This window comes from Suncus etruscus, chromosome X (genome assembly GCF_024139225.1).
Source record: "Suncus etruscus isolate mSunEtr1 chromosome X, mSunEtr1.pri.cur, whole genome shotgun sequence".
Lineage (NCBI taxonomy): Eukaryota > Metazoa > Chordata > Mammalia > Eulipotyphla > Soricidae > Suncus > Suncus etruscus.
This window is the reverse complement of record NC_064868.1, coordinates 66,256,928-66,269,436: the sequence shown is the minus strand read 5'-3', so window position 1 is coordinate 66,269,436 and position 12,509 is coordinate 66,256,928. Positions and strand designations below refer to the sequence as shown.

The following is a 12,509-nucleotide window of genomic DNA, read 5'->3' as shown; positions in this document are numbered from 1 at the left end:
GTGTGGGATACCTTGTGAGAAGAACCTGGAATCTCTGACAAAGAAAAAAATATAAAGAAAAGCAGAAAGGATGAGGCAAGTAACTCTAAAGTATACATATTTTAAAGGAAAATTATTGTGTATTTTATTTTCTAAGAACACACAAATAAATTTTTTTTTGGTTTTTGGGCCACACCCGGTGGTGTCAGGGGTTATTCCTGGATGTCTGCTCAGAAATAGCTCCTGGCAGGCACAGGGGACCATATGGGACACCGGGATTCGAACCAACCACCTTTGGTCCTGGATCGGCTGCTTGCAAGGCAAATGCCACTGTGCTATCTCTCCGGGCCATAAAATAGTATAATAAATAAAATGACAAATAAAAATTCTTTTTTTGTTGTTTTTTTTTTGGGGGGGAGTCACACCCGGCAGCGCTCAGGGGTTACTCCTGGCTCAGAAATCGTTCCTGGCAGGCTCGGGAACCATATGGGCTGCAGGGATTCAAACCAATGACCTTCTGCATGAAAGGCAAACGCCTTACCTCCATGCTATCTCTCCGGCCCTAAAATTCTTATTTTCTAAGAACATACAAATAAAATGAATAACCAAAAGGGAAAAGCAACATTTTATGTGCAATTTTTCATTTGATAGTGGTGAGTGGTAAAATAAATCACAGGTGAAAAGTCACGTGATTTTTTTAATATTAAGAGGCAGAAAATAAAATACATTTTGAAAAATTTAACAAGGTTTTAAATACTGGTATATTAGTATGTATAGTCCAGGTAAGCTTTGAGGTCTCTGAGAACTGAGAATATTTAGGCTCCAAATGTGATAGTTATCTCTCCTTCTGAAGTGTGGAATTTTTCTAGCATCCCCAATTTTTAGTTATATGTCTTCCAGCAAATTTACTGGGTCTTTATCATATGTAATCCAGCAAATAATAAAAAAGCACCTCCTTTGTCTCTTTAAAGCAGAAAGAAAATCATTCACTCTTACATTCACACCTTAAAAGATTAGGGATACAAAGAAAAGAAGATTAAACTGATACCCAAAGGAAACCCAGGGTCTCAGTGGGGCAAACTAGTATATGGAAACAAATCAAAGCTACAAGTTCCCAGGGGTTAGACAAAGAGCTAAGGAAGAAGTATAGTACACAATTTAGCCTAGAGGTGAGGATTCATGCTCAATTTCATACTTAAAATCTAGAAGTTCACAGAACAAACACAAGGAAAAGGGAGGAATTCCAGGCAAACAGCAACGAACTCAGTAAGTACACTTTGAGAACTGACTAAGATAGATAGGTAGGTAGGTAGACAGACAGACAGACAGACAGACAGATGATAGATAGATAGATAGATAGATAGATAGATAGATAGATAGATAGATAGATAGATAGATAGATAGATAGATAGATAGATAGATAGATAACCCCAATATAAGAGGTTCCTCCACAGTGTTATAGGCCAAAGCAGTAAAAAGCTCTATATAGGTCTGGAAAGAAAGTACAGGAGGTAAGAAACTTGCCGTGTATGCAGCAGCCCCAGGCTCTAATTCCTGGCACCAGGTGTGGTCCCCAAGCACCACCACTCCTGAACACAGAATCAGGAATAAATCCAGCAATAGTGCAAAATATGGCCCAACCCCAGACCTTGACCTCCCTCTCCCAAAAATGCTCTATCCAGAATATCATCTGATTTGAAGGAAAAAATCTACACATAAAAATCATGACTGGAAGGAAACAAATATTAGTAATAGTTTTTGTTTTCTTCTTGAAACTTTATTATGTAAGTGCTGAGTTTCATGTTTCCTGTATTTAAAGGGAGGAGGATATGTAGAAGATGGAAAGAAAAAGGAGAAAAACACTGGTACGCTTTTTTTTTGTAATCATAAAACCAATTAGCAAAGTGGTTACAAATTCCTACCGCCTTCCTTTGAAAATCTTAATCAATGATCATACCATTTCTTTTTATTAGTTTCAAAATTCACCTCAGGAAAGAGACAGCCAAAACAACCCACCTTTGCCCAACTACACTCTTTGTTATACTGTCTCTTGAAATAAGTAAGTGTTCAATTTAAGGGCAGATTATATCAAGATAAAGAAAATGAGCCCACCCACATTCAGAAATTTCTATAGGTCTAATAAAATAACAGTGCCACTAACAGATTAAATCAGAACAATATATATCAGAAAATGCTTCCAGCATGAAAGGTGAATAAATAATAACTATGGGTAAGCTAATGATCAAACATAGTAGTGACACTGAAGTGCATGAGAAATCACTGTGAATAAAGTGATTCAATATGTAAGAAATTATTACAATAACATAAAATAAGCCTATGATAATATGCAATCAATGAGAAGAGCAGAGGAACCTATAAGACATCAGAAAGGCTCACAGTATAGTTTTCACCTTTTTTCTAATTTTTGAGATACACATTAAATTATCAGAGCTTTCGCCTGCCAATAACTCCAAGCAATGCGTAAGACCATAGGAACTGGCAGAAATCTAACTGGGGCTGGCCAGCATACAAGAAAAACATCTTAATCTTTCTTTTTTTCTCCAGCCCCTACTTCCCACTTCTTCATAAAAAAAAAAGAATACTACATATGATGTCATACTGATTTATTGTTTTACTTCAGAACAATGAACACAACACTAAAAATCTTTTGACATAAAGATCATTTCTAGTTTGACTGAACACATCTGCACTTCCACATCACTCATCTTGAGTTAAATTACGACATATTTAAGTATTTTTTGAAAATGAACTAAAGAAATACGGGGCCAGAAGATAGTACAGTAGGCAGGACATTTGCCTTGCATGCAGCCAACCTGGCATCCCATATGGTCCCTCTGTACTCCTGAGTGTAGAGTTTGAAGTAACCTCTGAACACCACCAGGTGTACCCCAAAACAAAAATAATTTATTGAGGAAATATTATTTTACAGCATTATATAGATTACAGGCATTTTACATTGCTATCATTATATACTAAATTTGTTTGCCAACAAAATTCTAGTTTCCATCCTTCACCAAAGAGACCCTTTTACCTGATTTATCCACCTATCTTCCCATATTTCATCTTGACAACCACTCTGTATTTTGTTCTTACACTTCAATTTTGTTTTGATTTGCTTTGGTTATTCATTTTTTTCTTTCTTTATGTATATAGTAATGTGGTATTTGCCTTTTTCCATTTGACTTATTTTACTTTATTTAGCCCAGTACATGCTACCAAGGCCATACACAAAGTGTAAGATTTCAATCTTTTAAATAAGTATGTTACTGTGTAAATTACTTTTCATAGAACTGTTTATGTACTTTGCAATGAAAAATATTAAGAAATAAAAATATTAAGAAACTTAGGTATTGAGAATCAGCTACAAAAATATAAATTCTGGAAATACAATTCTCCAAATTACCACACAATTCATTCAACTCCTTTTTCTTATTTTTAAAATGTAATAACTAATCTGCATACTTTCAATTAAGAAAATATAGTATTTCATATTTTTTTTTGTTTTGTTTTGTTTTTGGGCCACACCCGGTGACGCTCAGGGGTTACTCCTGGCTATGCGCTCAGAAGTCGCTCCTGGCTTGGGGGACCATATGGGACGCCAGGGGATCGAACCGAGGTCCGTCCTAGGTTAGCGCAGGCAAGGCAGGCACCTTACCTCCAGCGCCACCGCCCGGCCCCAGTATTTCATATTTAACATACTTGGCTATAACACAACCTTCAAAAACAAGCAAAGATTATTATTTTATAAAGGAGAATAAAGGGCCGGAGAGATAGCATGGAGGTAAGGTGTTTGCCTTTCATGCAGGAGGTCATCAGTTCGAATCCCGGCGTCCCATATGGTCCCCCGTGCCTGCCAGGAGCAATTTCTGAGCCTGGAGCCAGGAATAACCTCTGAGCACTGCTGGGTGTGACCCAAAAACCACAAAAAAATAAAAAAAGGAGAATAAAATCTCTGATAACTTAAGAAACTTGGCCTCAATAAGAAAACACTGCAATCCAGACTATATTTCAGGGTCTATTCTACTACCCACAAAATTCTACATAGAAAACATCAAACAGGGACATCTCTAATATATAGTAAAAGCACTTCTTTGCCTTTAAATCATTCTTTTGCTCTCTACCATGACTATTTGCTCATTAGTCAATTATTAGTCAAAGAGTAATAATATCAACAATGTAAATCAAAAACACAAATAATCTGTAAATGATAATACTCAAATTTCATAAGAAAATTAACCATATCAAAATTCTTGTGGAGTACATCCTGTAGTATTTCTCTGCTCAGGAGTTGTTCCGAATGTGGTACCAGAAACTAAAAACAGGTCTCCTACATACGAAGCATGCACTCAGCAAATTGAGCTACTTCTCTAGCCAAATTCTTTCTCTCTAAAAGCAGTTCTCTTAACTTTCTTAATCTTATCTCATTTATATTGAGATATGTTTTCCTAGCACTAATGATAAATCTCCAAACAATTTTAATCATTGAAATTATTAGTGTCCAAAAGTAAAAAGTAGGGCCCGGAGAGATAGCACAGCGGCGTTTGCCTTGCAAGCAGCCGATCCAGGACCAAAGGTGGTTGGTTCGAATCCCGGTGTCCCATATGGTCCCCCGTGCCTGCCAGGAGCTATTTCTGAGCAGACAGCCAGGAGGACCCCTGAGCACTGCCGGGTGTGGCCCAAAAACCAAAAAAAAAAAGTAAAAAGTAAACAAAAGCTGAGGACCTACCCAGACAATAAAGCAAACAAATTACATGAAGCAAGTGTGTACATCAGCTCAAGAAAGACAGTAATAAGGAATACTGCTTTGTATCAGACATTGATTGCTCTCTTCCATAATACTTTCAGATATCATGTCCTACTGGGGTTGAACAGTTCATAGTTTTGACTTCCTATGGATGTCCAGACACAAAGTAGTCAATAAAATACATATACTTGAACTGCTTCCAGAGTTACAAATACATTATGTTGCAACACACAAATATCTATTGTTCTAATAGACAATTAAATATATGAAATTTAATTTTAAAAGTTAAATATGAAGGGCTAGTAAAATAATTTTAGGGGTCAGAGGTGTTTTCTTATATGTACAAGACCCAAAATCCAACACCTGGAACCCCAATGCCTCCCTCATGAATACTGTTGGGTGTGGCCCTAGCATCTCCTAGCATAGCTGGACCCAGTTAAAGAGCATAGGCCCAACCACTGAAGAGCATAGGCCCAACTGACCTAGGGTCAGCAAAGCCTGACCCCCAGGTCTCCAGAACATTGTTGGGAGGCCCCTTAAGTTAAATATGAGGATGTAAATCATAATAATAATGTAGATCATCATAGACCTTAATCATGGTAGTATAAACTTGTTTCAAGTCTTTTGAATAATAAAAATAAAATAAAGAAAGACTTGCCTTTGATTCAGCCTACTTTTTTGTTTTGCAGCCATACTGGTTTATGCTCAGTGCCTATTCCTGGTCGGCTCTGTACTCAGGGGACTGCACACTGCTCAGGGGATGATATACATTGCCAAGGATCAAACCAAGTCAGCCACAAGCAAAGCAAATAATTTACCTGCTGTACTATTTCTCTGGCTGCTTAGATCAGTCTGATAATAGGATTCCTCTTAAAATGATTCAAACATCATAAAACATACCTTTAAAGGGGTTTCCAACTCACAACTTCCATAGATAAAATCTATATGTTAACAAAAGCTATTCAGTGAAAATCATATACACCCTCATAACTGTCATCTCATAAAGCTCAATGAAAAAGTAATAAAATAGCCAACAATTCAACAGTATCACCACAAATAAAGGATTATCTGCGTTTATTTAAACTAGTTGTCTAAAAATGAATTATAAGTAAATATAATTCAATTGTTCAATCAGTAACAATACAACAGAAAAACAGACCAAACTTAAAAACAATCACCATGACTCCACTAAGAATATTTTTTAAATTCATTTAATTTTATTTTGAATGCCAAATTCAAAAACCTTACATACAGTAAATAAAAAAAAAGCTGAGAAATACTTTATGTTGACTCATGCATACCTTAAAATTTTTCAAATTGGATGTCAATATCTGACTGCTTTAACAGTGACAACAACAAAAACCTCCTAAGGTATTCCAAATTAAAAGTAATATACTAAATCAAATTTAATAAAGGAAATGGGAAATTTCTAGAATATATGATAGCAATGTTTATAATTTAGTATCGAAGAAATCAAACATATTGGTGCTAGTAATAATAATCAAGTTAGGCAGTACAAAGAACTCAAGCAAAAGAATATATGGAAAGACAGGATTTTGTTTTAAATGTGCAGTTTATATCTCTATCACCCCTATTCAGTACTTTGATATTCTTGTACATAGGCCTTCAACTCTTCATTATGCATTTAAGCATTTGTGCACTTTCTTTTAAGTCTAAAATGCTGCTATAAAACATTACTTGATGAAATTACTTATTGTCTGTTCCAAATTTCAAGCCAAACACATACCTATATGAAAACTCTACATTAATTGTTCTAATAATACTTTAAAATAGCTATCCAAAAATAAATCTATCTCAGGGCTGGAATAACAGTACAGCAGATAGGGTTTGATCCCTGATTGCAGAGATTGTAGTAAGCCCCAAGCACTGCCAGGTGTGTCCCCCAAAAGAAGAAAGAAAGAAATCATCTCTCTTTTACAAAAAGCACACAAAATCTGAGTCAGATGTGAAATAGTATAAATCACCAACTGGAATATCTAGCAATAAATCTAATACTGCTGAATAGGTACTTAGCCACTAAGCTTCTTTTCTTTCTGTTTAGGTTCTCACTCAGTGCTACCCTGTCTTACCTTACAAAGAATATGTAGTAAAAAACAGATATTTGATGTAAAATAGGTTCACTGTATCAAAATGCAACAATTCTACAAAAAAAAAATCACAGTACAGAAAAAAGAAAATTTAAGTCACAGTACAAAATTTAATTTAAAGAAAGATACACCATATAAACTAAAATTTATATTCATACAAAAATATCCATGAATGGAAGAAACTATTCACCCAATACCCAACAGATAAGGAATTAATATCCAAGATATTAAAGGAACTGATAGAACTTAGCAAGAAGAAAAAACATCTAACCTATCCAAAATGGGGAGAAAAAATGAACAAACATATCTTCAAAAATTAATACAGATGGTCAAAAGGTGTATGAAAAAATGCCCCACATTACTAATCATCAAGGAGATACAAATAAAAACAACAATGAGATATCAGCTCACACCATAGACTAGCACACATTACAAAGAACAAGAACAATCAGTGCTGGTGGAGATAAAGGAATAAAGGGACTCTTATTTACTGCTGACGGGAATGTAGACTGGTCAGTCCTTTTTGGAAAACAATATGGATATTCCTCAGAAAACTAGAATTTGAGCTTCCATATGATACAGCAATACCACTTCGAAGGATATGACCTCAGAACCCCAAATCACCATGAAGAAAAGCTTTTTAGCATTCCTATGTTCATCACAGTACTATTTACAATAGCCAGAATCTGGGATCAAACCAATTGCAGAACAGGTAAATAAATGGCTAAAGAAACAGTGGTATTTTTATATAGTGGAATACTACACAGCAGTTAGGAAATATGAAGTCATGAAATTTGCTTATACATGGATGGATATGGAAATTATGATAAGCAAAATGTGTCAGAGGAAATCATTTCACTCATTTGTGGGATATAAAATATGATATATAGAAATAATATCCAGAGACAATAGAGATGCGGATCAGATGGAACAATCCATGGTAAGAAGACTGCCACAAAGAGTGGTGAATGTAGTTAATGTAGGGTAGTGAATGGTGACAATGATAGTTGGAACTGATAACTCTGGAAAAGAACTGAGTACTGAAAGTATTAAAGTGACAAGCATGGTATCCCTTCAGACGCAACAGTGCAAACCACAGTGTCAAAAAAGAAGAGAGAGAGAGAGGCCAGAGCAGTGGCACTAGAGGTAAGGCGTCTGCCTTGCAAGAGCTAGCCTAGGACGGACTGCGGTTCGATTCCCCCTGCATCCCATATGGTCCCCCCAAGCCAGGAGCAATTTCTGAATGCATAGCCAGGAGTAACCCCTGAGTGTCAATGGGTGTGGCCCCAAAACAAAAACAAATAAACAAACAAAAAAGAAGAGAGAGAGAAGTAAAATGCCTGTCCCAGAGGCAGGAGGCAAGGGTGTGTGGGAGGGAAACTGGGGGCAATGGTGACATGAAATGTGCACTGGTGAAGTGTGGTGTATGTTCTAGGAATAAAACTCAACCATGAACGACTTTGTAACCAGTGCTTCAAATAAAGTAATTATATTTCAAAAATAAATTCATGTATATAAAATTTAATGTGTAAAGAGACTATAAACATAAATTAATTAGGTAAAAGGTAAAAATAGGGACCAAAGCGATAACGCAGTGGTAGGGAGATTGCCTTGCACACAGCTGACCCCGGACAGGTCTTGGTTCCATCCCCCGTGTCCCATATAGTCCCCAAGACAGGAGTGATTTCTGAGAACATAGCCAGGAATAACCCTTGAGCATCACCGGATGTGGCCCAAAAACCAAAAACCAAAAAAAAAAGGTAAAAATAAAATATATAAGTATATAAAATAGATTAACAACAAATTAAGTCACTGATTAATTATGAAACCTCACTAGTAATGGAAAAAATCTAGTTAAGTCAATAATTGTATACTTTCAAATATTAATACCATCAAAAGATTAAAAATATAAAGCATTCATTCTAAGTACGTATTAGTTATGTTACAAATTATTGCAAACTTCTGGAGAGTACTCTAAAAATATAGCAAGTGCTGGAGCCGGAGCAGTGGTGTGGAGTGGTAAGGTGTCTGCCTTGCTGGCATTAGTCTAGGACAGACTGCTTTTCTATCCCCAAGCTTCCCACATTGTCTCCGAAGCCAGGAGCGATTTCTGAGCGCATAGCCAGGAGTAACCCCTGAGCGACAAAATAGATAGATAGATAGATGGATGATAGAATAGATAGATAGATGATAGATAGATGATAGATAGATAGATAGATAGATAGATAGATAGATAGATAGATAGATAGATAGATAGATAGATAGATAGATAGATAGATAGATGATAGATAGATAGATGATAGATAGATATCAAGTGTTATAAAGCTGATGAGAGAGACCCTAAAATTCACTTTAGGAATATAAGCCAGGAAAACTGAACAAAAAGGAAGAGGGAAATGAATGAAGAAGGATAAAGAATGATTCTGTAAGTATGAAATGAACAGTGAAAACCTGAAGAAGTAACCCAAATGCCCTACTAAACTGAATTCAAATCAAATAATGCTAATATAACAGCCTTTTCTTAAGCATTAAAGTAACACTGAATACTCAAATACATATGTGAAAATGTTAAAATTCAAAGAAAAAAATGGACACTGATTACAATTATGGGAAATATGTCTTTACAATATAAGAGAAATCTAGTCAAATGCGCTTTATATTTTTTGAAGTGAAGGAAGGATATAATGTATATCCTTTAATTATTTTGATTTGCACTTTATATCACATCAGGTTAATTTTTAAAAAGCTTTTCTTTATATTTACTTTTGTCACACCCTTAAAATACTTAAAGTGAGTATAAACTAAAAACATTTTAATTAAACTAATTTGATTAAAACTGTATCAAAATACCTTCAAAACCATATAAAGTTTTGTCATAAAGTATAGAAATATATTAGTAGTTCTACACTGTTTTGGACAGTAATTAAGTTCAATAAAAGTCCTAACTACAAATTAAACTAATACAAGCAGTTTCCTAGTGAAGTATTTTTCTACTAGTAGTGTATAAACAGTGACATTTATGCTTCTCACAATTGCTATGGCAACTGTGATTTGCAAAAGTAATAAAGGAAATAATAGACAAGATAACAAGATACCCTGTTTCAATAAAACAAACAAAAAAAACCATGAACATCCAAGCCAGTTAAATAATGTCTTTTTGTAAAATTTAAATCATATGTCCCTAAAGTCTGCCATATCCCCTCCAATCTTACCTGTATCTATGTCTCTCTATTTATATAATTTCACTTGAAGGAAGGATAATTGAATTTAGATTTTAGTTATCTGCTAACATAGTCCTTTATCCATTTTTTCCTTTCTATTCACTCTAGAAAAGGAAACTTTGTTCCCCCAATAAAAAAGATTACCCTTACTTAGGAAAAACAACAGTCTACCTTTTAGGGTCATTTACTATTGCCCATTCAGTATTAAAATAAAATCATTCTTATCTTCCTTCAAACCCCAGATCGTGGTTCATCTATTCTCAAGAAGCTCGTAATCTGCAGGTGTTGTTTAGAGAAAATACATGCAGAAATGTGATTTGATGTGCTGTTTTCTAACATCTTAAACACAGTCATGCTTTTATTTCGCCATTATGAAAGGCTGGTAAGTTTGGGGATCCACTCAATGCTTCCTTATTATTTTTAATGCTGTCGTTTTTCCCAAAACCAGGAGAGTCAACTAAACTTCCCTCCACTTCATGCTCCCCAACTCCTGCTTCCGCCTGCAAATAAAAAAAAGGGTCTAGAAACTAGGCCTCAGTTCCCATATTTCAAGCTGGAACCAACCAGAAGCCAGTTTTCTTCCACTTATCCGGAACTCCAAGCTGTTAGCCACGCTGTCATTGGCCAGCGTCGATCCTTGATACGTGCCCCCAGGTTTTCTTTTCCCCCTACAATGGGCCTTTCCTGATGTTTGTAACTAGTTCGTAATCCACAAAAAGGCGCCTCAGATAACCAGCTCACATACTTCAAAGTTTGGGGATGAAAATAAGAGAGGGCAAAGTAAGCGCGAGACGCCTTGTTTCGAAATCGCGGGGAGGGGAACGGGAAGTCCTTAAGCTGGACCCCGAGCACCAGAGTCCTGGAGGCTGAGGGGTCAGGGGAAAGATGGGGGGCACAAGATAGAGATAACGTGGAAGCGTAAGGTTAAGTTGAAATGAAAACTTTACTCACCAGATCCTCGAAGCTTCTTTGATGCTCTTTCCCTTCCCAGTCTAACCGGCGCGGAATCAGCTGGGGGCCAGAGAAAAGAAAGGGGTGGGGGCATGGCGGCAGCAAATTCTCCGGGCTAAGCCTCCACACCCCCCATTAAACCCAACCAGTTTAGGTCCTTTGACGTTTTTATTTCTCAGCCGGAGGAGTCATAGCTTGGGGGGAGGAGAGGTCGAGGCTGGGGTGTGTGTGTATGTGTGGCTTGGGGAGCAGGGGGATTCTTAAAACCCGCCTCCCGCAGGCTTAAAGGGTAAAAGAGTTAAGACCCCGGCGCACTCGCTCTCCCCCTTTGAGGGAATATATAGTAGGCAGTTGCAGCCTAAGAAAATAGCTGAGTGCCCAAATCCAAGCTTTCCCGGCGCCTGCTCTTACCCGAACTTGCCCTCCCCTGCCTCCAGTCTTCACCCAAACCCTCCCCACCTCCCCGCAAAGGGACACCATACCTGATGCTCCTCGAGCTCCTGCACTAGCACCTGAGCAAAAGGGAAACACGGGTATGAGGAGCGGCTCTGGCCACTGACCCCTTCCTCCCTCCCTGTTCAGAAGCCAGCAGCTGATGGTCAAGGCCGGCCTGGCCCTCACCCTCGATCCAACTGCGCACCACGCTGCCTTGATTTCCCCAATGAGACCATGCCCAGCGTCTCCCCGATCTGCTCCCTCTCACCTGTGCGGATTTGTTGCAGGGTCCGGACTGCAAGAATCGGGCGATCAGGTAATACAGTTCTGAGAAGGCAGAGCAAAGAAAGCGGTTAAAAGGCACCGGGGAGCGAGCAAGCTCGTTTCGCCAAGAAACTGACAGCTCAGCCTTCCCCGGAGACCTCAGACCCAGCTACCCACCAGCTTCGATCTGGGTAGGTGACGCCGCCATCCTTTTCCCGAAGGGATTTGGGTGGGGGGGGTTCGCTCCGTGGGGGGCTACCGGGGGGGTGCTGGGAAGAACGGCGGGGGGAGTTGAGCCTCTATTGTAGTGAAGCCCTCATGCCTAGGAGTCCCACCGCTTCCGCCACACTCCTCCTCGTCCTAGTTTCGGTCTCTGGGTTTCATCGCAACACGTTTCAACCCATAGATATTCTAGCCGTGGAGCGGAGCAGGAGGCGGAGGAGGAAGGAGCTGGAGGGCGAGGGGGAGGGGAGAGGAAGGGAGGGCGGAGGGGGAAGGGGAGAGAGTGCGAGCGAGTGACTTCGGAGAGTTAGTGACAGAGACAGCGACGGGGAGAGGGCGAGGGGGAGAGGGGAGGACGGAGGAGGGGGAGAGGGGGGAGAGGACGGCAGGAGAGAAGAGGAGAGAAGAGGAGAGGAGAGGAGAGGGAAGGGGAGGGGAAGGGAAAGGGGGAGAAGAGAGGAGCGGGGAGGAGAGCAGAGCCGAAGAGAGCAGAGCCGAGGAAAGCAGTGCCGAAGACAGGAGAGCCGAGGAGGGAGCACCCGTTTTGGCTGAGGGCTGGGCAGG

General features: G+C 38.7%; 1 protein-coding gene across 1 annotated transcript in view; it reads right to left on the bottom strand.

Annotated features, from left to right (window-relative positions):
• BRWD3 (bromodomain and WD repeat domain containing 3) overlaps window positions 1-12,204 on the bottom strand; it is a 182,680-nt gene extending 170,476 nt beyond the window's left edge. Inside the window, exons 1-4 of the mRNA XM_049766589.1 lie at window positions 11,901-12,204; window positions 11,728-11,786; window positions 11,507-11,536; window positions 11,025-11,084 (exon numbers count right to left, since the gene is read on the bottom strand). Of these exons, the coding sequence (XP_049622546.1) occupies window positions 11,025-11,084; window positions 11,507-11,536; window positions 11,728-11,786; window positions 11,901-11,931 (180 nt within the window). The 5' untranslated portion in view covers window positions 11,932-12,204. The remainder of the gene's footprint in view (window positions 1-11,024; window positions 11,085-11,506; window positions 11,537-11,727; window positions 11,787-11,900) is intronic.
• Between the last annotated feature and the right edge of the window lie 305 nt (window positions 12,205-12,509).